The 27,116-nt window shown below is 35.2% G+C and overlaps 3 protein-coding genes across 4 annotated transcripts in view; 1 reads left to right on the top strand and 2 right to left on the bottom strand.

Moving 5' to 3' along the window:
- Window positions 1-11,605, bottom strand: part of LOC101900128 (homeobox protein cut) — a 449,960-nt gene extending 438,355 nt beyond the window's left edge. The window contains exons 1-2 of one of the 2 annotated variants that reach the window (XM_005176279.4): window positions 11,000-11,605; window positions 3,765-5,863 (exon numbers count right to left, since the gene is read on the bottom strand). In XM_005176279.4, coding sequence (XP_005176336.2) covers window positions 3,765-5,054 — 1,290 coding nt within the window. In that variant the 5' untranslated portion in view covers window positions 5,055-5,863; window positions 11,000-11,605. Of the gene's footprint in view, window positions 1-3,764; window positions 5,864-10,027; window positions 10,339-10,999 lie in introns of those variants that run through there. The other variant, XM_059124515.1, reaches the window with a different exon arrangement.
- Window positions 11,606-13,762: 2,157 nt separating this feature from the next.
- Window positions 13,763-16,503, top strand: LOC101898755 (ATP-dependent DNA helicase PIF1). Its single transcript, XM_005176271.4, has 3 exons — window positions 13,763-14,701; window positions 14,764-14,924; window positions 14,980-16,503. Exons 1-3 carry the CDS (start codon window positions 13,915-13,917, stop codon window positions 16,021-16,023), a joined length of 1,992 nt encoding a protein of 663 aa, XP_005176328.1. The 5' UTR covers window positions 13,763-13,914; the 3' UTR covers window positions 16,024-16,503.
- A 321-nt stretch (window positions 16,504-16,824) lies between these two features.
- On the bottom strand, window positions 16,825-18,147 carry LOC101898925 (NADH dehydrogenase [ubiquinone] 1 beta subcomplex subunit 10). Its single transcript, XM_005176272.4, has 4 exons — window positions 17,989-18,147; window positions 17,825-17,918; window positions 17,312-17,587; window positions 16,825-17,228 (listed from the first exon to the last, which is right to left on the bottom strand). The coding sequence occupies exons 2-4, from the start codon at window positions 17,904-17,906 to the stop codon at window positions 17,095-17,097; spliced, it is 492 nt and encodes a 163-aa protein (XP_005176329.1). The 5' UTR covers window positions 17,907-17,918; window positions 17,989-18,147; the 3' UTR covers window positions 16,825-17,094.
- Between the last annotated feature and the right edge of the window lie 8,969 nt (window positions 18,148-27,116).

The raw sequence follows: 27,116 nt of genomic DNA, 5'->3' as shown, positions 1-27,116 counted from the left end.
AACTCAGACACTGCGAAATCCAAGCTCCGTTGATCTTCCAACCGCATTATTTTACAATTATAAATGTAGGCTCCCATAGTTTCTCAAAATAATCTCTTAAAATTTTAAATAGGAATTACTTGGTGAGTAATTAGTACAGCGACAACTGGGACGTATATGCAACGACATAAATCATACGCACCGAGGTATAAAAATGAAATCCCAATTTAGACCATGAGCCAAAGTGACAATATGTCAATATGGACGTTTTATAAAGGGTATAGATAGGAAATCTTGTGTATCTACAACTTTAAAAATTGCTGTAAATATAAGCGTCCGATCTTTCAATTTTCATTAAGTTGCACAAAATCCTCCTACTAAAAGATGTTAACTAAAACGAGTAAAAATATGGCAGATATTTGACGCTCTTCTCATTGTTGTCATATTTAATATTTTTGGATATAAATATATAAATTATAAAAACACACTCATATTCTTAAAGTAAGGTATTCTCTTTAAATCGTTGGTATTTTCGTTTTAATATTCGATCTGGATAAAATCACACGAGTGGAAGTATCTCACATGAGTGACCTTATGAAATTGCTTTATGTCAACACAATTTCTTTAATTGTTTCAGAATATTTTCGCTTAAAATTAAGATAATTGTATTTAAATATGAAGATAAACTTGTTCCCTTTCTAATGCGTTGAAGTTCATAAAGGTGCAATGATTAATTCAAAAGTTATGACCTTTAGAAGGCAAATACCCAAAACGACCAAAAATTGTACCAATTTTGGAAACTTTGTTATTTTGGTCATATCTAATTTTTGGGATCTTAATTTAAATTGCGGAATCGCCTTTCTAAAGTCCAAGAACTTCCCTTTAAAACGCAACAACTTTTATTTTAATATTCGGTCTGGGTAAAAATATATGAACACATGAGTGAAGGCATAACCATGCAAATTTGGTCTTATGAAAATACGAAAAATCACTAAAAGTTCTGGCATTTTTTTTTTTAAAATTGTTGATCCAAATTAGAATAAATTTACATCAATGTAAAGGTAAACGCATTCTCTTTCGTTCGCTTTGAATTTTTTTACGATACGTAGCTTAACTCAGAAGTTATGGCCTCGAGAAAGAAGTTACTCAAATCGACCAAAAATTTTGCCAATTTCAGTAACTCCCTTTTTGTGATCATATTCCTGCTATTTTTATATCTACACTCATAAAACATATATTTTTATAGAGATAGGATACACTTCTCCAAAAATAATGTAACTTCAATGACAAAATCAACCTTTTCCACACCAAATGAACCTTTCCAAATTAAATAATTCTGAGTCCCAAGAGCCCCAGAAGCTAATACATTTCAAGACATTTTTCTTCAAATTTCGGGAAATTTTTTTAGTAAAAATGAAAATAACTTCACAAAAACGTAAAGATGAATGTGTTCTCTTCCAATCGTGTTGTATTTTATGAAGATCTGTACCTCAATTCAGAAGTTATGACCTCCAGAGAGTGGTTACGCAAAGCGACCAAAAATTTCGATCATTTCAGTAACTTCCCATTTTGTCCATACCTCCGCTATTATGCGACCTACATTCACGGAACTTATATTGTTGTAAAGCTCCGATGTAGTTCTCTTTAAATAAGGAGACTTCAAAGACAAAATCAACAGTTCCGATGCCTAATGAACCCTTTCAAATAAAATATATGGAAGTCCCAAGAACCACGAAAGCAGATAAATTCTGAGAGATTTTTCTCTAATTTTCGACGACATTTTAGGAACCAGTTAAAAATAATTTAATAAATATGTGAAGATAGATGTGTCCTCTTTCGGTCTTGATGAGTTTAATGAAGATCTGTAGCTTAATTCAGAAGTTATGGCCCCCAGAATTCTGAGAGATTTTTCTCTAATTTTCGACGACATTTTAGGAACCAGTTAAAAATAATTTAATAAATATGTGAAGATAGATGTGTCCTCTTTCGGTCTTGATGAGTTTAATGAAGATCTGTAGCTTAATTCAGAAGTTATGGCCCCCAGAGGGAATTACCCAAAACGACCTAAAATTTCGGCCATTTCAGTAACTTCCCCATTTTTTTCATATCTCCGATATTATGAGATCCACATTTATAAAACTTACATCGTTGTAAAGCTAAGATATCCTTCTGACAAAATATTGTCACTTCAAGGAAAAAATTATCTTTTCCCAGACCAAATCAACCTTTGCAAAGAAAAAAAATTGTGAGTCCCACGAGCTACAAAAGCAAATAAATTCCAACATATTTTTCTCCAATTTTCGGCAAATTTTTCGTTCAATATAAAAATAATTTCACAAAAACGTAAAGATGAATGTGTTCTCTTCCGATCGTGATGTATTTTATGAAGATCTGTAACTTAATTCAGAAGCGATGACCTTCGCAGGGTGGTTACACAAAACGACCAAAAATTTCGGTAATTTCTGCAACTTCCCCATTTTGGTCATATCTCCGCTATTATGCGACCTACATTCACGGAACTTATATTGTTGTAAAGCTACGATGAAGTACTCTTGATATCATGCGACTTCAAAGACAAAATCAACCTTTCCCAGGCCAAAAAAAACCTTTCCAAATAAAATATATGGAAGTCCCAAGAACCACGAAAGCAGATAAATTCTGAGAGAATTTTCTCCAATTTTCGACGACATTTTTGGAACCAGTTGAGGATAATTTCATTAACATGTGAAGATAGATATGTCCTCTTTCGATATTGATGAATTTCATGAAGATATGTAGCTAAATTCAGAAGTTATGACCTCCAGAGAGTGGTTACGCAAAACGACAAAAATTTCGGCCTTTTCAGCAACTTCACTATTTGGTCATATCTCCGCTATTGTGCGATCCACATTTGTAAAACTTACATCGTTGTAAAGCTAAGATGCCCTTCTAACAAAATATTGTCACTCCAAGGAAAAAGTTTTGTTTTCGCACACCAAATCAACCTCTTCAAATAAAAAAATTCTGAGCCCCAAGGGCCATCTAAGAAAATAAATTTCATAACATTTTTCTCAAATTTTCGGTGAAAATTTTCGATCAAAATGAAAATAATTTGTCATAAAAGTAAAGCTAAACGTCCTCTCTTTCGTTTGTGATGAATTTTATTAAGATATTTGACTTAATTCAGAAGTTATGACCTCCAGAACACCATTACCCAAAACGACCTAAAATTTCAGTCATTTCAGCAACTTATATTTTTGGTCATATCTTCGCTATTATGCGACACTCTTTTATAAAACCTAGATCGTTGCATAGCCAAAATGTTCTCCTCTACAAATAATGTGACTTCAGAGAAAACATCGGCGTATTCGCAGAAAATCAAACTTTCCAAACAAAAGTTTGATTAAAATATACCCAATTTTCGGCGCAATCTTCCTACCAAAATGAGGTTATTTGCACATCATGTCATGATCTACAGACCCCGGCAAAGTCAAAATAAAGGAAAGAAAACGAAGGACAAGGGTCGTATAAGTAATGTCATTAGTTATACGCCAAGCGTTCAATCAATGGCCGTGGGTCGTATACGCACTGACATTAGTTATACGCATCAGAGCACCCAATGTAAATAATCATCGAAATTACCCTATTTTTTTTCCCAAGTCAAATAACTGAAACTTCAAAATATTATTACGACAATTGAAATTTAGATCAAAGAGCCAAAACATCCTCTAAAATCCCAATCCCTGATATTATACTATGAGGTTATATTTATGCCTCTAAAAATAATTCCAAATCTCCAAACTCACCTTTCTTTTCAAAAAGTTAATCTCCTGCTGTGCTTTCTGCTGTTCCTTGATCTCCACCTCCTTCAGTTCATCCAAGATTTTCTGATATTTTTCGCGATTCTCCACATCCAAAGCGACATGTAGATAATCATGCCAATTGCGCGAATCAAAACCCCAATGACAGGTACGATTCTCCACCTTGCGATGGACATGGCCGACGAATTTTTGCGGTGAAAACCAGCCCTTACATTCGAGGCACATAATGCATGTGGGTTTCTGATACGAATACATGTCCGGCGTGCAGATGCCCTCACATTTGCCAAAGCAACGATGATATACCTTAAATGAGATAGCACCCTTGGGTATATCCTCCACATTGACATAGCTATTGCGATCGGAACGATGCAATAGCACGGCACACAGGCGTTCGGCATCGGTGCGAGTTATGAGGCCACTCGATTTGACGTCGGAAGGTAAGATTTTGGCTGCCTTAAATTCCATCAACTGTTCCGGGGTACATTGGGAACAGAAGATGCCCAGATCATCGAAGCTGCGATTGATTTGTTCCAGTGTAAATTCGGCCAGGACATTGTTGAGGAATTGTGGCAAGCAAAGGCGCATTTCACCACCCATGGAGAAGCAGCCAATGGTCTTGCCCTCGAGGCGTGTTTCGTACAACTCTCCCGAACCGGTGTCGGCCGATGAGAGTATGGGTTGGGAGACTTCTGGTGGTGGTGGGGGCATTATCTTTATGGTTGGTGCCTGGGGACCACATGGCGGTGGCTGGGGTAGTGATGGTGGCCCTGCCAGTGAGTTGTCATTTTGGAGATCATGTGCTGAGGGTGTTGTCGGTTCCGGTGATGTCATTATTTCTTTCTTTATGAGAGGCAGGACAGGATTGGCATTTGTGGGTATAACGTTCGCTGCTCCTCCTCCAAGTGTTTGCTGTTTGTTGGCCGAAGATGATGATTTGACAAGATCACAAGGACTGGTACGCATTGCCACCAATCCATGGATATCTGCTGAGGTGGATAAATTGGCCACACCGCCATTATTATTTAGACTAACATCCAGGGGGCAATGGCCACCAGCTCCAAGTGCGTTCACTGCTGCCGCTGATGACGTAGAATTCGAAACATGGGCTGCCGTTATGGGGGGAACTGCCGAATTTGTTGAGGTTAAGGGTAGGGCGTTGCCAGATGTCGCCGCAATATTGGCTAATGAATGACCAGGACCTTGTAGACTTTTGGGAGCACTTGTTTGATATTTTTTCAACACTGTGTGTATGTTGGGTGTAACGTATTCGGTCATGTTGTGAATGCCGCACAAAAATTGGTTTTTGGGGAAAATCAAATGAGGTCTTGAGAGAGATGTTTTTCAAAGGTTTTTTAGATTTTTTTATCTTCAAAAATTTTTGAAGATTTTCAATAAAACTTAAGATTTTCCCCAAATGTGTGTTGTTTTGTTTTTGTAATTTTTTTTTAAATTTTTTCACTTAATTATTTTTTCAAAATTGTTGACATTTTATTTCATTTTTTTCACAAAAAATATTTTTGTTGTTATTTTAATTTTTTATTTTGGCACTTTATTTGCTTGGTTTGCTGACCCGTCGGCATTTCACAATTCTTTGTCGTTAAATTTTTTTAGCACCAATTCCACAATTTTCTTGCATTTCTTGGCTTTTTCTATTATTTTTTTTCGTTTAGAATTTAAAATTATTTGCCTGCTTTGTTTTCAATTTTTTTTATTTCTTTTAATTTTTTCAGATTTGTTTCCTTTTTTCAATTGAAATTCACTTTACATTTATTGCATTCCTTCAAATCACTCAATATTTATTTGCTTTTGCTTGCATACCCACACACACTCGTCTATTTATCAAATATCACTATCCATTTTGTTAATATTTAGATCGGCTTTATCCATGATTTCATACGCTATTGATTTTTGCTGCATTTTTATTGAAAAGTCTCGCATTTCTTCTAGCATCACTTGCTTTAGTTTAGGCGTCATACGCTGACGCTCTTTCAGTTTTCATTGTAGTCAAAAAATGGGAAGTGGGAGATTTGTCAGTGACAGACAGCTTCTCTATGTTTTTGTTTCTGTTTTTACGTATGGAGCACCTGAAAAACAGTTAAAGATACAATTTTCAATTAATTTCTTTGTTGTTATTATTTGTTTTGTATTGATGATGACGTTGACATGCATCCAACTGATGCTTCTTCTTTTTCTCGTGGTCATGCATTAGAATATGTTGTTATTATTATTGTGTGTGTGTCTCTCACCAACATAAAAAAATGTGTGAGAGTAGCCAAACAAACGAAATGAAAATAACGGTATGCTGCTGTCTATGATGGCTGCTGTGTTTCAGTGTTGCTAACTTATCGTTATCATTAAATCGCTGTTACTGTGTTGGGTGAGGGTTTTTTTGAATGGAAAATTGATTATTTACTAGTTGTAGTGCGAAAATTAAGATAAATAAAGGAAAATTGAATAAAATACTTTATTTACGATCTGAAGAGGGCATGATAAATGTTTTAAACCGCCAAAATAAAAAAAAACACAATAAATAAACTACTAAAGAATAGAAAAATACTCTAAAAATGTTGGGAACATAAAGAAAACTTAAAAATTAGAAAATATATGAACTTATTTTGGTATCTTTACTACATGGCCACAAGGATGAATGAATCAAGACAAACAATTTTAGTCTTTTGCAAGAATACTATTTGCCAAGGATCAATAATTCCCGCGGGACCCTTTTTGGGTGAGGTACCAGAAGGGGTTCTCAAAAATCTATCATCTTCACAAAGCAAACATTTTTGGATGTGAGAAATTTTAAAAGAGTTAGATGCTTACTCCGCTTTTTATGAACATTTTTTTAATTTTTGAACCCTTTGTGGGAAGAGTACTGGAAGAAGTGCGCCGATATATTCCATTTTCACAGCAGATCTTGTGTTAGTAAAAATAATTGCATGTGTGAATTTTGTAGAGAACCGGATGTTTATTTCGGATTTTATTATCGTTTTGGTTATTGAAAATATTGGCCCTTTGTGGGGAAGTTATCCGAAGGAGAGGACCGATATATTCCACCAGACCTCGGTTTAATAAAAATATTAAGATGTGTGAAGTTCGAAGACATCCGGACTCTTACATCACATTTTATGAGAGTTGTAATTATTCAAAAATTGTGACCCTTTGTGGGGAAGGTACTTGATGGAATGGACGGATATTGTCCATTTTCGCACCTGACCTAGCACTGATGCAAATATTTGGATTTGAAAAGTTGGAGCAAAATCGGATTATCCTCTCTCTTCTGTGCAGTCAATTATTTTCCTTTAAAATGTTGACATTTTGTGGGGGAGGTACAAGAAGGAGTGGACCGATATATTCCATCTTAACACCAGACCTTGGGTTGATGAAAATATTGGGATGTGTGAACTTTGAAGTCAATCGGACTCTTACATAACATTTTATAAGAGTTGTAATTATTCAAAATGTTGACCCTTTGCGGGGGAGGTACTTGATGGAGTGGACCCATATTGTCCATTTTCGCACCAGACCTAGCACTGACGCAAATATTAGGATTTGAAAAGTTGGAGCAAAATCGGATTATCCTCTCTCGTTCTGTGCAGTCAATTATTTTCCTTTAAAATGTTGACATTTTGTGGGGGAGGTACAAGAAGGAGTGGACCGATATACTCCATCTTAACACCAGACCTTGTGTTGATGAAAATATTGGGATGTGTGAACTTTGAAGACAATTGGACTCTTACATAACATTTTATAAGAGTTGTAATTATTCAAAATGTTGACCCTTTGCGGGGGAGGTACTTGATGGAGTGGACCCATATTGTCCATTTTCGCACCAGACCTAGCACTGACGCAAATATTAGGATTTGAAAAGTTGGAGCAAAATCGGATTATCCTCTCTCGTTCTGTGCAGTCAATTATTTTCCTTTAAAATGTTGACATTTTGTGGGGGAGGTACAAGAAGGAGTGGACCGATATACTCCATCTTAACACCAGACCTTGTGTTGATGAAAATATTGGGATGTGTGAACTTTGAAGACAATTGGACTCTTACATAACATTTTATAAGAGTTGTAATTATTCAAAATGTTGATCCATATTGTCCATTTTCACACCAGACATAGCACAGAGACAAATATTAGGATTTGCAAAGTTAAAGCAAAATCGGATTATCCTTTCTCTTTCTTTGCAGAAAATATATTTTTTGAATATTTCTACCTTTTGTAGGGGAGGTACCGAAAGGAGTGCTCCGACATTGCCCATCTCCGAACTCGCTCTAAGTTTGACAATAATATTACGATATACCAAGTTTGGATCAAATCGTATACTCCCTTCGAGAGTTATCGTAAGCATCAACCAGAGAGACAGACAGACGGACGGAAGTCGCTAGATCGACTCCAAATATCCACAGAGACCTAGGGTCTTAAACCGTTATTTCGATGAGGCACGTTTTGGCCGTATCAAATCAGATATACCCTCTCTAACCATATGGCCAAGGGTATAAAAACGGCCTTACGGAATTAACCAATATCTGACATGAACAGATATATCCATTTTCTGTTGGGAGAATGCCTCGATTAAAGTTCACGAGCAAAATAATTGTTAACCCAGTTCCTACCATAAGCAAACAGAAGTCCCAAATTCAATACGCTTTCTTAGTCTAATCGAAATACATTTATTGTGCCACTGAGGATTTCGACCTAGGGAAGCAAACAAACGTAAACGAGAATATTTATTAAAATTACAATCAAAACAAGGCGTTCTATGGAAAATTGTAATTCTTCTGACGTATAATCATAGGAGTTGGCAGTCGAATTACGGCTTGTTATGAAAATATATTCGGAGATAATAAGCTTTAGCATCGCTAAAAAGCCATTATGTTTTCATAGGTCAATTGGTAGTTTAAATGACACGATTTTTCGAAAACATGGTCGGTGAATGTGAGGCTTAGCTATGCAAAAAAGCAATTCTGTTTTCAAAAACAAAAATTTGTTCTTTAAAAGACTCGCGCTAATGGGCCCATAAAACTCATTTTGTAATTTAATCTTTTAAGGGAACTGCTGTTCAGATTTGATAAACAATTTTTTTTTACAAAACGTTCTAGAATAATAAATATCTTAATTTCTTTTGAATTGATTCAACCAATTAGCATTTTCCAATTAATATGCAATATTTCTTTTGTATATCATTCAACTCCCATTCAAAAACACGAAAAAAAACAACACAATTACAGCGTTTATTGACCCTGAATAATTGGCAACACCGACGGCACTTTTGTGTGTGGGAGAGAGGGAGAGATGAATTTTTGGCAGACAATTAGAATGAGCACACAGAGATAAATCATTCCAATTGGAAAAGGGGTTCTTTACAAGCAAACCCCACACGAATGGGTTTCGGGGATGCTCTGAGAGCTGAGAGAGCGAGAAAGTCCCTTTTGAAAAAAATGTAGAGATTTATGACCCGCAATGTTTTTTTTTTTTTTTTTTTTCTTTAAAGAAATAACAACACTTGTCTGTCTATTAATATTGATTATTATTGTTATTAATGATGCTGCTCAGAGTGATGGTGCTGCCGTTAACGCTGTCGCTGCTGCTGCGACGGCCTGCGACTGCAGCTGTATACATTCGTTGTTTATTTTGTGGCGCGTGTTTTTACTCCCCCTTTGTGAAACGCGCGCTCTTGTTGGGGGCTGGCTCTCTTCTTTACATGTGTTTTGTTGTTTGTTTTATTGACAACCATCATCAACGTCATAACTTTTTATTCTTGTTTTTTTTTTTCGATTTAGTTTGCTCTCATTTCTCATCAATTGATTATTTGAAAAGCTCTAGACGAAATGCGAGACACTTTAAACCAAAAAAAAAAAAATAGCCTGGGCCAGCAACAGAGCACAGTACACACAAATAACAACGACAGGCCAACATTCCTACATACATATCGACGTATGGACATACATATGTATAAATATGCTAGAATAAAATAAACTAGCCATTGTCAAATCGTTATAGCCTGGTAGGTATAAAAATAAGCAAACACACAACACAATCTATTGACAAACAAGTAGATATGTATGCCCAGTAGATTTTTTTTTGTGTTAATCAAGCACATGTATGTAGGCAAACAAACACAGGCACGCACACACACACGTACACGTACACTCTCGGACATTGTTATTCACATTCACTGATGATGGGGATGTCTGGCAGTTTTGTTGTGTTATTTTTTTTTTTTTTGTCTTTTAATATTAAAACTCTCACTCAATGCCTGGCTAGAATGGCTGGACGGCGTTTGGTCGGGTCGGTCGGTCGGTCATTTGGGGAGACTCAACCGCAAAATAATTACACAAAAATGACAACGACGGCAATGGATGACAACAACGATGTTGTAAAGAAGAGACACCACAGGCCCCATTGGCTCTTCCTCTTTGCGCGCTCTCTGTCTCTCTCTCTCTCGGTTAAACTAAGGCCGACGTCGTCGGTCGTTGGATGTCAAAGTAAATCAGAATAAAAAAAATCCCAACCCATCCATTGCACGAACACACACACACTCACTTCGATATACAAAACATTAAGAGATGCGACATTGTTGTTTTTCTTTTCGTCTATTGTTGTTGTTGTACTAGTGTAATAGAAGAAGAAGAAAATTGTTTGTCACTACTAGACTACAGAGACGACACACACCGAAAATTCCCAACGCAAAGAATTTTAGATTTGCTGCTATTATTTTTTTCGGCTAAATTTAAAAAAGCGCACACACACACGTATTTGAAAACAAGGGGGGATGGTAAAAGGGGGCCAAGCAAATTTTTGCTATTCAAAAAAGTGATGCTTAATGCCGCAAAATTGCAAATTGCAGCAGTCTCCCCCTTTAACACTTCCTCACTCTCTCTCTCTCACGCTCTCAACCCATAGCTGACGTTGATTCTCTCCCACACCACAGCCAGCACACAGAGATTTTTTGGCACTCATATTTATTGTTGATTTTGCTCAATGAATAAATTTTGTTTTTATTTCGTTTTGCTTCTTTGTCACATAACAATCTCACAGATACTTTGTATGCATGCATTTTTTTCAAAATAAAACCATTCCGCTTTTGCTCCACTTTTTTATGTTGGTGGGTAATAATATTTTATTTATTGTAGTTGGTTCACAATATTTTGCAAAAACTGTTTGCTTATCAGCAAAAGCACTTGATTTGTTTTCTTTTAGATTTCCGAATAAATGACTTACGTTGTGTGTTATTGAAACCGCCGCCGCCGCTTTACACTTGTTTGGGGCTTAATTTTTTTCCTTAACAAAAAAAAATTAAAACTCAACCCTTTCAATTACCCATCCATATTTTTTTATATATATTTTTTAATTTTTCTTGTTTTATTTTTTCCTTTAAATTTTTCGCACTCTCTCAAACATCTGGCTTTAAATTTCTTTTAATAATATTTATTTATTTTTATTATTATTATTATTTGTTTTGTTATTATTCTTATATTCTTTGCACACATGCACACACACCATCCACTATTATTATTATTTTTTTATTTCTTCTTATTTTACATTACAAAATTTGATTTTGTTGTTGTCGGTTGTATCTAATTCACATCATTTCATTTTGTATAGATTCTTATTTCATTTTTTTATATTCCTTTATTTTTTTGCTCTCTTTTAATATTTACTATTTCTTATATATTTTTTCTATTCTTTATTTTTTTCTGTATGAATATTTCTTATTTTCTTATTTTTTTTTGTTGTAAACACACGCGCTGCGACTCCCGCACGTTGCTTTTATCACGACGACGACATTAATATAAATATTAGCAAAGCTACATTTGGCCACTTGCTCCAACGAAATGTTTTGTTGGGGAGAGCATTAGTGTTGAGAGGGAAAAGTACTCTCTCGATGGTGAGTGGTACCAAATGTAAATGTGACCACACAGAGACATTATATACTTAAATTTTTTATTAAAATCAATAAAAATTATGTTTTTATGAAGCTATTAATCTTCTGCAAATGTTTGTTATTGAATTTTTTATTAAATTTATTAAATACAATTAATTTCATTGCCCCGATAAATGCCAACACTGATGAGAGTTGTGTTGCCTCTCTCATATGTGTTGATAAAGCTCTCTTCGTGGCCAATCAGTGATGCCAATACATTCTGTCACATTGTGAGTGCTGCCAAATCACTCACATACATTTACTCATGGAAAATAAAGACGTTGGTATTTTTTAAAACAGTGTTTAGACATTGAGTTTACATACAGAAAACAAGAAAGTTTGATTTATTAAATTAATCTATAACCGGTTATTACACATTTTCGATAGATACAAAGTGATGTTGTCGGACAAATACATCGTTTTTCGTTATTTTAAGTATTAATTAAAAATTAATTGCCCGATAAGCAAATAGTCAGACCATCTTCCCTTTATCTTTTAACTTTAAGTAATGTCAGACTAAATTTTAAATTGAAAATTTTGAATGAAAAGTTATTCAAATTCGTAAAAATTGTTGAAAAATGTATACCATAACAATCTCCGATTGTCGTCGTATAAGAAAACATATAGAAATCTACTTAATTTTGAAAAATTCTAAAACTTTTGGCATATTAATGTTCCTAAACTTAAAGTTTACGGAATTCATGTTGCCATATTTTATATTGATAATATGGCAATAACAGCAAAATGTATTCATATAAAAACTGGACAACGCATATCGTTATTATTTTATATTGAAGAACTGAATTGAAGATTTATTTCACGAAATTAATTGCAATATTGGTTTCGTTTATTTGATTTTCAAACTAAAATGAAGATCAAAGTCCGATAATGTGAAAAACTGAAAAATGAAAAAAACTGAACTATAAAGAAAAGATTTAAGAACGGGCCTATATATACGGGAAGTGCATCTTCGGTTGGTCACCAGAACTCAAGCGGGAGCGCCGGCCATGGTGATGGTGTGGGCCGCCATAACAGCGGATGGTCACTCTCCGCTCGTATTAATCGAACGTGGCATCAGAATAAACGCCGAATATTATTGCGAAAATATTCTGGAGGGTGTATTAAAGCCTTGGGCACGCAAACATTTTGGCCGCAGACCTTAGACATTCCAACAGGACTTAGCACCATCGCACCCAACACACGCCACCCAAAAATGGTTACTCATTTCCAGCGCCCTATGACCACAAAAATCTCCGGATACCAATCCATTGGACTATTGTGTCTGGAGTATTTTGGGAAGCAAGTTTGGCACTAAAAAATACCAAAATGTTGATCACCTCAAACAAGCGCTTCGCCGGGAATGGATAAAAATAGCGCAGAGCAACATTCGGGAAGCGTGTGACCGTTTCATTGGGCGTTTGAAGGCCATAATTCGTGCCAATGGTGACCAATTCGAACAAATCTTAACGTATTCTAAAAGTCAATGCTATTTCAGACATTTTTTTACTTTTATTCAATAAAATTTAAAAAAATTAAAAAATATGGGGTTTGACTTTGTTGCAGTCTTTTATCTCACCCTGTATTTGCTATTGGGTTAAGGCAAAGGGATGCAATTCTGAAATTTGATATTTAGATCACTAATGGTATCTGTATTTGAGATTTGGCGGTGGTATAGAAATACGTCCAATATGGATTGTAATGTCGGAGTTACTATCAACAAATGAAATATGTTGTCAAATAAACAAAACAACTGTTGCATTGATTTTAAATAAATAAGTAAACAAAAAATCTTTAAAAATTTATGAATGGTTATATTTTCTTTTCAAAATCATGTTCTATATTTTTCTAAAGATTTATTTCTCAACAAAATGTAGAAATATTTTAACCAAATTCTCGCTTTTTTTCGCAAAATTGCAAATCAGTTTTCGAGTTTCAAATAACTCGGAATGCATTCGATTTGATGTGTGGCCTGCCGTCTTTGGTCAATTAACAAACAATTAAAAGCTATCGTAATCGATTACACAATAAATCGATTTTTCAAACGAAACGGCGGGCGGCATTTTGTCTTTGTTGTAGTTTTAGGCGCATTTTTTGTGGAATTTTGTTCATCGTTTTTGTCCATTTGGAGTGGGGGTAACAATTGGGATTAGCTTTTGGATATTTTAGAAAATTATTTAATCGAAAAATAAATAAAGAAAACTACTCACCCAAAATGGATTTAAACGATGCCGTACTCACCTGTGCCGTAAATCTACAATGGACAAATGCCACCGGAACGGTTGGTCGCAAGTTGGCCTATCGAACGGCCACGTTAAGACTGATACGCAACGATATACGGGAACTTTTCATCGAGTGCACTCCGGAAAAGCTGAAACCAATGAAATTCAAACTGAAAGACATAATGGTGCACAAAAAGTTCATGTCCGAGGGTAAGGCTTCGGTGAATTTCAAGGCAGAAAAATGTGCCATGTATCTGTCGAATGCTCCACCGGGCACCTTGATGTTTTTCTTGCGTACGATATTTATAAAAATGAATGGTGGTGAGAATGTCGATGATGCCACGGCACAGAAACAGCTGCGGGCCCATATGCTGTCGGGAAAGCCGAGTACTTTTGAAGAAGTGTCACCGGTGACAACAGCAGAAATGATTTTGGCAAGAAAGAAAGCAGGTTTGTTGCCTTCCAAGGGCTCGGCCACAACACCCTCGCCATTGGCAGCTAAGAAGCGACGATACGATGAAATCAAGGGTGGTGGGGATAAAAGCGGTCTGCCAGCTCCCAAGAAATTATATCAAGAATCTCCCATGGATACGGAAGAGGGTTTAAGACTGTGCCAAGAACAAATCGATGTGCTAAAGGCATGCATCTCGGGGAAGAGTATATTCTTTACGGGTTCAGCTGGTACGGGTAAAAGTTTCTTGTTGAGAAAAATTATTTCGGCATTGCCGCCAGATGGCACTGTGGCAACAGCCTCCACTGGTGTGGCAGCTTGTCTAATTGGTAAGTTAAAATTATTAAATTGAGTGTGGGAATGTCGGTTAATTGTTTTGTTTTTTTTCCAGGTGGTGTAACATTGCATGCCTTTGCTGGTATTGGTGGTGGAGATGCCACCTTGCAACGTTGCTATGAATTGGCCTCTCGCCCTGCCAGTGCCCAGGCCTGGAGGAAATGTAAACGTTTGATTATTGATGAAATCTCCATGGTGGATGGGCAATATTTTGATGTAAGTTTGCCTTGGAATAATATTCAAATACTTTTTCTATAAAATTTGATTACAGAAAATAGAAGCTGTTGCCCGACACATCCGGCGCAATGATCGCCCATTCGGTGGCATCCAGTTGATACTCTGTGGCGACTTCTTGCAGTTACCACCTGTGATAAAACGTGAAGAAAGCTCTTCACAAACACCACCACAACGTTTTTGCTTTCAATCGAGTGCCTGGGAGAAATGTGTTGAATATGTTTATGAACTTAAAGAGGTGCATCGTCAATCCGATCCAGAGTTTGTTAATATCCTAAATCACCTGCGCATTGGTCATATCAATGAAGAGATTACCAAACGTCTCAAGACAACTTCTAAACAAAAAATTGAGGGTAATGGCATCTTGGCTACCCAATTGTGTTCCCACACCAATGATGCCAATTCAATAAATGAATCCAAATTGGAAAATTTACCCACCGATAAAGTTCTTTTCAGAGCTGAAGATTCTGATCCAGCAATGACCAAACAACTGGACACCCAAGTTCAAGCTCCATCCCAGCTGTTTTTGAAGGTTGATGCCCAGGTGATGTTATTGAAGAACATAAACATATCTGCAGGACTGGTGAATGGTGCTCGAGGCGTGGTGGTACGTTTTGAAAAAGGCGTACCGGTGGTGAGATTTAAAAATAATACGGAGTATTCGTGTAAACATGAAAAATGGATCATAAAAACACCTAATGGTGGCACAGTGACCAGGCGCCAAGTACCCTTAAAATTGGCATGGGCCTTCTCCATACACAAGTCCCAAGGCCTGACATTGGATTGCGTTGAAATGTCATTGTCCAAAGTATTCGAAGCTGGCCAGGCATATGTTGCCTTGTCCCGTGCCAAGTCATTGGATTCGGTACGAATTTTAGATTTTGATCCCAAACAGGTTTGGGCCAATCCACAAGTTTTACAGTATTATAAGCTATTCCGTCGACGTCTGCACGACACCACTATGATACCGCTGGGTGCTAAAAACAAAGAGGAAAAGAAGAAAAATGGTGATGCGGCCAGCAGTGCTCTGGCTAAAATTAAGAAGAGTCTTCTGAGTAAACCTTTGGTCTCCATTAGTTAATAATAGACAACAGGATTCAGGGAATCTAATTGAATGAAAGCTAACAATACATCGCCTTAGAAGCTTTTATCGTAGTAATGTTTAGTAACAATTTTTTTTTATAAAAGATATTTATCACTCGGAATATGACAATTTTAGCAACAATTTTGTATTAGTTTAAGCCAAACTACTAAAGAACAAATAGGCAAGGTTTTTCCTTTGGAGGAATCATTGACATTCTCAGATTTTTTTTTAATTTTCACACACGTCTTTTTGCCATCGTGTTCATCGTAGAATATACCATTTGATTTACTTTTTCTTTGTAATTCCTTTTTTCACATTTGTAGTATAAGTTCATGAAAATTTAATTTAATTTAAAACTTTTAACTAGCAATAAATTTTGCAATTTTTTCTCTAAGACTGCTTTAAAGAACATTTATAAATTTAAATTATGATTGTAATATTATTTTAATAAAACTCATCAATTGTATTTTAAAATGAGCTGTCATTTGTTATTTTTTACTACGGAATAATAGCTTCGACTTGTATGCAATGGAAGACTGATGTTCTGAAGAGTAGATCATCTGGCCTTTACACTGGAAGACCATATTATTTTTGTAAACAACTTGATGTTCCTTCGGTCTTCTAGGTTTTCTGTACCATATAATGTTCTATGCCATATAATATCATATAATCTTCTTTAACATAGAAGGCCAAAGAAGATCATTTGTATTCATGACCTTTTTGACTCCATAAGTTATTGACATCCTATACGCCTCCTAAAACGATGTTGCTCCTTAAGAACCACCTCCGTTTCGTGTCTTAATTTTACAATTTAATTTCTTTTTATTCAATTGTTTATGTTATCCTAATAACAATAATTGCGGTTTTTTTTTACTGATTTTGTGATATTTTCCATAGAAAAAAACACACCCTTTTACGAAAATGTTAAACATTGAAGATTTCCATGGAGCAGTATATGGTTATATTTTCTGTTTGATTTCTTCTTAGCTATTGTGGAAAGTTAGAGGAAATAATTTAGCTAAAAGTGTTTTTGGGAGTACACTGTGAAATGGTTCGAACTGGCAGCTCTCAATGTTCTTGTTCCTCTTCACTGACTTTTTTGGTGCCACTGCCAATGGGGCCATGGCGACGTTCCCAGATCATGCGATGTTTTTGTTTCATGTAGGCAGCTTTGGCATTGGTGTAGGCACCCAAATCACCATCTAAAGGAAACGGAAAACATTTACACAATTCCAAATACTTTCAAATTCCAATTAATTTGTATTCCAAAAAAAAAAAAACTCACATTTAATGAACCAATTTTCGGCAGCCTTTTCGTATTGCTCCAAAACGGGTTTGCATTTTTCCAAGTGGTCGGGAGCCTCATACAAGGTGCAGTCCTCGAAACGTTGACGCAAAATTTGTACAATATCGTTGTCAACCATGCGATCACGACGGAATTGTTGATCAGCCTCGAAACGGCAGACAACATCATCGGTATAGCACTGATCGATGGTGGGTACACGGCGGTATTGTTGATGATACCAGGCATATTTCTTTTGATTGGGTTCAACAATGCTCTCTGCAAGACAAGAAAATGGAAACATTAACATCAGCACTTAGTTGCTTCAAGAATGTAAACAAATCATAATAACAACAATAGGCAGTCAAATTGACAACTGCCTCTGCTGGCCAATTGAGGTTATGTCATTATGTAATGGAATCCTCCGAAACTTGTCCAATTTTCCATAAATTGTCCAATATATTACGGCCACTCGATTAATCTTGATTGGGCAATGCCAGCAGATAATTGACATACCTTTGAACCATGTAACTGGACCATCAATTACATTATACAAGGCATCAGCAAAAGCTGCCATAGGACTGCGAGCTTCGGGCATTTTGCTTGTTTTCTAAAATTAATAAACACAAAAATATTGTTTAGTAGTTGTTTAATTATAGTTTAATTTGCAATTGTTTTACATTTCTTCACCAACTGAAGAGGAAATTTATCAGAAAATACACCAAATTTTTAGTTTATATCTCGTCTGTCGGTTTTTAAAAACCCGAAAAACTAAATATGTTTTTTCTCAGCTGTCAATTGTGTCAAGAGAAACAGCTGATATGAGTTGCTGTGCTGATTATGGGTGCATGTTTTGTGCTATCAATTCACTTGGAGCTTTCTTACAATTCGTTTACAAAAGATTAGTCAATTGATTTGCTGTGAGTTTTTGTATTAAAACCTGGCAGAAATTTACAAATCTATTAAACGAACAAGTAAGGAAATGCTATAATCTCAGATTTGCCCTTAATAATAACATAATAATTTTAATTCCACACAAAATCCATACAATAAAAGGTCATCGCTCTTAAAAGCTTCAAATTGCACATCCATTTTTTGTTCGACTCTTGGTTGTTCGACCTGGTTACCTGTAGGTAGATGAATCAACAGTTGGGAACATTGTATGTCAACATTTTTAAAATGTTGCGTCAAAAATAAGTAGATTTTTATATGTTTTAAGGTAAGGTCACATTGGGAAAATATTTGACGAAAAATGCGAAATGTTTCTTTGTCACAATCTGACCATCAAATATTATTTGATGGTAAATACGAAAACAGCTGATTTTGGGAAAACAAAATTATTTGTCGGAAAACAAAAATTTGACCAATGTGTCCATAATGTGAACATATATGATCAATTATTTTCCTATTTTTTGGTCAAAGATTTATTTGACGGTGCAAATGTTTTGTAAGATCAAAGAAGAAAAAATATCAGTTTAAAACATTGGGCAGCATTTTGCTTTAACAACAGGAGCATTTGTAGCATGATGTTTAATGAATAGTGGTTTTGTTTATTTGATATTTTTGAACTAACTGAATTTGAATGTTTAGTAAAAAATGTGTATATTTGGTCTGTTCCAGAACTGCCAGAATGTAAGTGTTTTTACTACGATAACCGATTTTCCCTTTATTATATCGAAGAAAATTGTGAAACTAGTAGATTCTTGCAGGTTCTGGAACAGGATATAGGTAGATGCATCAACGATTGAAACAATGATATGTCATAATTTTTGAAATGTTTTGACAAAAATAAGTAGATTTTTCTATGTTTTCCTATACGGCGAAAAATCGGAGGTTGCAATGATATATATTTTTCAACAATTTTTACAAATTTCAATAATATTTCATTCATTATTTTCAATTCCAAAATTGTTTTGACAGTTCATTGTCCCAGCAGCTATGTCGATGTAACTACCTGTATTCTTCTACCATGATACAAACAAAAATGCAAAATAAAATTGTTCTAACAAGGAATTTATTCCACAGCAGCTGGTCTTTTGCTTCCCTTCTCCAAATAAATTATACCCGAAACTACATTTTCTTTATGTCTCTCTTTCACTCTCTCTGTCTATTTCTCTCGGCCAAAGAAACTTATGTTTCCTCAAAGTTTGATCAAACAATTTAATGGGAAAATATATTTTACGAATGTGAACATGTGTCAAACATGTTTTCCCATAGCACTGTTTGACGCTGTTTGGTGACTGCTTGAACAAACAAAATCTGTTAAATATTTGACTGTAATGTGAACATCGAATCAACTCTGTATGAATTTCACATTTGTTCAGTCAAATATGGGAAAACAAATTTCGATCAAATATTTGCCCAGTGTGACCGTACCTTTATAATGCGACGGAAATCAAATGTTGTTATGATATGAATCTTTCAAAATTTTTTTTACAAATTTCAATAATTTTTTATTCAACATTTTCGACTCAAAAATCTGTTTGACAGTTCATTGTCCAGCAGCTCTTTACAATTGTCAGAACATTTACGACACAAAGAAAAATATTGCTATTTCGATCATTAATACATGCATTTCCTAGAGGTGTCGCTTTTTTGAAGGTGCCAACAATGGTAGAAGACTACAGGAAAATGCATCAACGCTTCGGAACATTGATATGTCAATTTTTCTTATATATTTCTTCAAAAATAAGTATATTTATATATGTTTTCCTACACGTCGCCAATCGGAGGTTGTTTTAATATGCATTTTTTTTTAACAATTTTTACAAATTCGAGTAATTTTTCATTCAAAAATTTTGATTCCAAAATTGGTTTGACATTGTCCCAGCAGCTGTGTCGAAGCATCTACCTATATTCCTCTACCATGCGACTATCTCTATCTTCTACCATGGAGCCAATGTAGAAATATATAGTTTTGGATATCATTTCAACAAACCGTTTTACCTTTCTTGTTATCAATTCACTTAGAGTGTCACTTTCTTCTGTAGAGGACCAGCATACAAACTTCTTTAAATTCCGATATAAATCAATTTTCTATACTTTCTTTTGACGATTTATTCTCCAAATATAAGAGAAATTACTACATAAGTTTGAAATAAATCAATTTTTTTATTCTCTTAAATATATATGTTGTTATCAATGAATGTGAATGCAACACAGGTATGAAGATGCATAACTCCCAAAGAAAGCATCTTTGTGATATCAATTCACCTTAGAATGTTACTTTTGTTTTCGAAGCCATTTTTTAAGACAAAAAGTTCGTTCAGTTAATTGAAATATATTTTGTTTTATTGAATAATGTGGCCTCCAAAAATGTCAATAAAAAGAAGTAAAGATGTAGAACTATTACACAAATTGGAATGTCTACAAGGTATGTCATGGAAGTCCTTCCCTGTAATGATTGCTGTGAAATGTCACAGCTTTCTTTAAATGTAAGTGAGAATTATTACTATTCCTCTTGTTTAGGACCAAAAGCAGCATAGCAAATTATTGGTGTACATTGGTTCGTGTGTAATTGTAAAAAATGAGCGCTTAGCAATAATAACAAGGCTATTTTTTATTATGTTTTCACACTAAAAAGTTGCAAGATAACTTCTAATAAAACGCAATCAAACCAAGTGGTGTCCAGGCTCCAGTGGCAAATGTTCCAATCCAATTACATTTATTTGATATAAATTATTTGCTATAAAATTCATCGCTAATTGAAGTTGATGTTACATTCGATGAGGACCTATATTCGGTTTTTGTCTTCGGATATTTAGTCATATAAAGGTTGTGGACTCGACTGCAAGAACTAAAATTATAGTAAAATATTGTAGTGATGTAAAAACGGCCAACATCTTAAGGTAGACATATGACAAAAATTAACAATGTCTCGTGAAAGGTTTAGGAATGTAAAATTTACAACAAACAAATGATTTCTTATAGGCGAGATATTTATAATATAATAGAAAAAGGTTTAAATAATATTTTCAGATACTTGGATGACATTAATGTTTCTTCATTTGATTAACTTCACATATTCAGAAGTCGCTGTAAAGAGTTAACGTATTTTTCTATGAAATAATTCAAATATGTAGGTACAATATACGAACTATAAAATACTCTTAATTTGGAATATTATTAAAAGGCCTTTCTTAAAAATATCAATGCATTTAGAAAATTATTTCGGCTTAACTATTCCGTAAAAACTCTTAAGTTTTTTCCACTAGTAGGTGTTTTTACCCTGATTCCGGGAAACTATTATTTTTGTTCCATTATTTCTGGTTGCAATCACTTGCAATTCTTCCTCCTGCGACAATCAAACAGCTGTTTTGTAATATCCAAGTAATTTTTGTTATGTAAGCAATTTGAAGAAATGGTGATTTTGAAAAAAGATTTTTTGTTCTCTTAATTGAAATGCACAATTTGTGAGTTCATTGTTCTTTTTAATTGCAGAAAATTTGATTTGTTTTGAAAAATCAGCTGATTGCTAGCAGAATGTAACGGGAATGCTGTCTATTTTTTTAATTTTTAGTTTTTGTTTTTACAAAACACAGTAAGACTTGACCTCTGAGAGAGAAGTTGTTGGGTAGTTCTGACAGGAAAAGTAAAAAAACGGAAGTATTTTGAATGTCGAAATTGGAGGCTATATTAACTTTGTCATTCCGTTTGTAACTCCTTAAAATACTCATGTCAGACCCAACAACAACCCAACTTGATCGACCAAAAATTCAAAATCGAGTTAGCTTTGTCCGTTAGTCTGTGTGTCCGTTGTAATCACGCAATTTTTGGAACGAATTGAGATAGAAGGCTAAAATGTTGCACACATGTGTATTTTGCCAGTAGGCAGGTTAAGTTATCCTATGACAGAAAATTGTCTATGCAGGTCCACGTTTTCTTATACCCCACATAAAACGATACCTCCTTATATTCGGTAATTCTATGTTTTTAGAGACATTATAGTTCGGAATTGTTTCAAATTTCGTATTTAAAGTTCGTAATGGTTAGCACAGCCCATGGCAGGACATTGCCTATGCAGGTCCACGTCTTGGTATACCCCACATATAACGGTACCTCCCTTATTTTGGAATTTTGTTGATTTTAGCGGAACTATTCATTAGAATTGATACAAATTTCGTAGTTGATGTTCGTAATGGGTACTACAGCCTATAAAAAAAAAATCGCGTATGCAGGTCCGCGTCCTCCATATAACTATACTCTCTGATATTCGGTATTTTGATGATTTTAGAGACATTATAGTTCGAAATTATTTCAAAATTTCGTGTTTAAAGTTCGGTATGGGTATTACAGCTAATAACAATAAATTATGTATGCAGGTCCACGTCTTCGTATAGCACCCATATAGCGATACCTTCCGATATTCGGTCTTTTTATGGTATTAGTGACATTATGGTTCGGAATTGTTTCAAATTTCGCATTTAAAGTTCTTAATATATAATATAGCGTTTAATGGTTCTCGCATTCGTATAGTCCCCATATAAGGATACCTTCCGATATACGGTATTTTGATGATTTCAACGACTTTATTAACCGGAATTATTTCAAATTTCGTAATTGATATTCGTAATGGGTACTACAGCCTTTGACAAAAAAATTGCGTATGCAGGTCCACGACTTCGTATAGCCTCCATATTACAATACCTCCAAATACACAGTATAGACCCCAATATTACGGCTATATTCGGTATTTTTAAGATTTAACAGAATTTTTTAAGGATTTTTGAAAATGTCCAAATTCGTTCCAAATAGAATTTCGTATTTGAAACCTATGACAATAAATTGCATATGCAGGGACCTGTCTTCGTATAGGCCCCTTATAATGGGTTTTATTTAAAACGTATTTTTCGACGAAATCTTTTTAACGTTTTTGAAGTTCTTTGCAAATGGTGGAGGGTATTAGGAACTTTTTCCTTGCAGAAGGCCAGAATTGTGGATAAACACTTATATTTCAACATAAATTTTCCATATAAAGGCACGCTAATTAACCCAATGGGTTAAGCTTCAGTCGTATAAATGAAATTATTATTATTATTACAGGTAATGTAGGGTACCATGCGGATCGTTCATATTCTAATTCGTTTATTTTGGGGAATAATTTCTTCGCACACATTCGTACTTGATGCTGTCCCAATTGGCAGGCAATGCCAATAAACACGGGCATTCTGAGAACCGTGAGAAAGTGCGTCATTTGCCTTCAATCTGAAACGAGTGCCACACGTCGTCGTTGTCGTTGTCTTTAATGAGAAACTATTTTTGGTTGAAGATGTCAACGTTTTTTTTTTTTTTTCGTTCTATCATGTGTGCGATGTAGGTATGTTTATTCGTAGATTTGTATATTTGTAAGGTTAAGGCTATAAATTAAAAGACAAATATTTCTATGAAAAAGAAAAGATATTAACATTTTATAAAAAAATAGAAAATGTGAAAGATATTTTGAATGAGGAGGTATTTATGATTATGGACCTAGGGGTCCAAATTCCATTCCAAGAATTTAAGGTCTGGTACACCGAGACCTAAGTGACGCATTTAACGAAGATTTGAAATTTGCTTGAAATACTTTGAAAAAAATTGACAATATAACTAACACGTTTTATGTAAACTTGCTCCGTGTAGATAGGGCTTAACAATGACGAGACATAAGCTTTGAAAGACAAGACTTTGTAGGAGATAATGATGTCAGAATTTAAGTGCGGGTCTAATATCCCTTTATAAGTATAAGTAAGGCATTACTTAAGATGACATGCGACGTACCCACTGTCATGATGTAGTGCCATTTTAAGGCTTTTTGCAAATGGAGACCCATTTAATATTATAAGCATGGCAGAGGATATGTCAAAGATTTTAAAAAGTTTTTTTTTTTTATTTTCAGAAATGAGTAGATTTTATTTTTTTCTTATACGACGCCAAACGGAGGTTCTTATGATATGCATTTTTCAACAATTTTAACGAATTTGAAAATATTTTTATTCAAAAATTTCAATTTCAAAATTGGTTTGACATTGTCCTAGCGGCTGAGGCTATGTGTAAAAGTAAATACTTCTCTAACCTAAAACAACAAAGGACGAATTAGTGTCTCCTCGCTCTAAACATCTGCTATCAACTCTTTTGCACGTGTTCGTCTAGTACCGTTTCGACAAAAATTGCAAGCCCCACAGGTTATTCTAGGTGAAATTTTGGATGATGAAATCCCGCAATATTTTTACATCAGCACAATCACGTAGCTAGAAACAACAACAAACAGCGGATATTGTTTTGCTGTTTTTGAATGCACCAGGTTAATGCTTTCCCGAAGATGATAAGTCAATTGGGAATGAATTGATTGGAATATGAGACTAGAAAATATATGGGTCGACTTTGTATTGCAGTAAAATTTTGTGACCGAAAATGAAATTTGGGTCACACTGAAAGTGTGGTTGGCGGAAAATAAAAAAGTTTAAAATTGCACTTCCAACCAAGGATCTTCTGTGAGATATATTTTTTTTTGGCGTGCAAGAGATTTTAGGGACACGAAGTTGGACAGTGCCACCCATGAAAAAGGTGTCAAAGTTATTCTTTTTTTACTTTGTAACAATTGTTGCAAATATATTCTGGATTTGATAGGCAAAATTAAAGGGCAGAAGATGTAATCTCATTTGACAAATCGGCAATGGCAACCCTTTTTATACATACATAGTTTGGAGGATATATATCATTCTGTATGTAACTCATCGAAATAAAAATTTAAGACCCTACAAAGTATATACATTCTGGATCAGCATAAAATTCTAAGACGATTTAGGCCTGTCCGTCCGCCCGTCTGTTCTAATCACGCTAGAGTCAAAACGAATTAAGATAGAAAGCGAAATTTTTGCACAGGTCAGTCTTTTGTCTTCAGGCAGGTCAGGCTCGAAGATGGCCTATATCGGCCCACGAAATCATATAGCCCCAATATAACGGTACCACCCGACATTTGATATTTTGATGATTTTAGCGACATTATTCACCAGAATTGTTTCAAATTTCGTATTTGGAGTTCGTAATAGGTACTACAGCCTGTGATAGAAAATTGTCTATACAGGTCCAAGTCTTCGTATATGTCCCTCCCTACATTCAGTATTTTGACGATTTTAGGTAGAATATTCAGTGAAATTGTTTGAAATTTCGTATTTGAAGTTCCTAATAGATAGATACTACATTCTGTGACAGAAAATTGTCTGAGCAGATCCAAGTCTTCGTATAGCCCTGATATAACGGTACCCCCAATATTCGATATTTTGATGATTTTAGCGAGGGTATTCACTGGAATTGTTTCAAATTTGGTATTTGAAGTTCAAAATGGGTACTACAACCTATGACAAAAAATCGCGTATTCAGACCCACATCTTCGTATAGCCCCCATATAACGGTACCCCCAAAATTTCGGTATTTTGATGATTTTAGCGACATTATTCACCAGAATGGTTTCAAATTTCGTATTTAGAGTTCGTAATGGGAACTATAGTCTATGACAGGACTAGGTCTTCGCATAGAACCCCACATATCTAGACCTCAATATGTTCGGTATTTTGATGATTTAGGTACATCATTCACCGAAATTGTTTGAAATTTCGTATTTGAAGTTCCTAATAGGTAATACAGCCGTGACAGAAAATTGTCTATGCAGGTCCAGGTCTTCGGATAGCCCCCATATAACGGGCTCTCCCGATATTCGGTATTTTGAGGATATTAGCTACATTAATCACCGGATTTTTTCAAGTTTCGTATTTACAGGTCCACGTCGTCGTATAAACCCCAATATAACGGCATATTCAGTATTTCTAAAAATTTTCAGCTGTTTGTTTACAAAAACAGTTGATTATTGAACAGCTGATGCGACTGGGGAAATTTCCCTCTGTACGAATTTGAAACTCTCAGTAACTCTTCTCTGTCATTTCGCTCTTACCTACTTGACTTTTGAGTAAACGAAGAGCTTCCAGTAAAAATTTGTGCAAATTATCGAGTAAACGAATGCTCCTATTTTCCAATGATCGAAAAAGTACTACTAAGAGCACGTTTAGACCACTAAATCCGCTCAAATGCGCGTTTCATAGCATATGCAGGGTGAGATAAAAAACTGCAACAAAGTCAAACGCCATAATTTTTACATTTTTTAAATTTTATTGAATGAAATAAAAAAATGTCGGAAATATCATCAAATTTTAGAATAAGTTTAGATTTGTTCGAATTGTTCACCCTTGGCACGAATTAAGGCCTTCAAACGGTCAATGAAACCGTGACACTCTGCCAGAATGTTGCTCTGCGGTATTTTGGCCAATTCCCGTCGAAGCGTTTGCTTGAGGTGATCGACACTTTGGTATTTTTCAGGTCAACCTTGCTTTCCAAAATACTTCAGACACAATAGTCCAAAGGATTGGTATCCGGAGATTTTGGAAATGAAGCGAGGAACCTCATTTTGTAACCATTCTTGAGTGGCGGTGGCGTGCTGTGTGCGATGGTGCTGAGTCATGTTGGAATGTCCAAGGTCTGCGGCCAAAATGTTTGCGTGCCCAAGGCTTTAATACCCCCCAGAATATTTTCGCGATAATATTCGGCATTTATGCTGATGCCACGGTCGATTAATACGAGCTGTGAGCGACCATCGGCTGTTATGGAGGCCCACACCATTACCATGACCGGCGCTTGATTTCTGGTGGCCAACCGAACGTGCACATTTTCAGCTGACCTCTTTGGCAAGTAAACACGATCATTTTGTTTGTTTACAAACTGCTGGACAACGAATGCTTTCTCATCCAAATTCGGAGAAAACCAAATTAAGCAGTTCACC

The sequence above is a fragment of the Musca domestica genome, unplaced genomic scaffold (assembly GCF_030504385.1).
Source record: "Musca domestica strain aabys unplaced genomic scaffold, Musca_domestica.polishedcontigs.V.1.1 3, whole genome shotgun sequence".
Classification (NCBI taxonomy): domain Eukaryota; kingdom Metazoa; phylum Arthropoda; class Insecta; order Diptera; family Muscidae; genus Musca; species Musca domestica.
The sequence above is the reverse complement of the archived record's forward strand: the minus strand, read 5'-3'. Positions and strand labels throughout refer to the sequence as shown.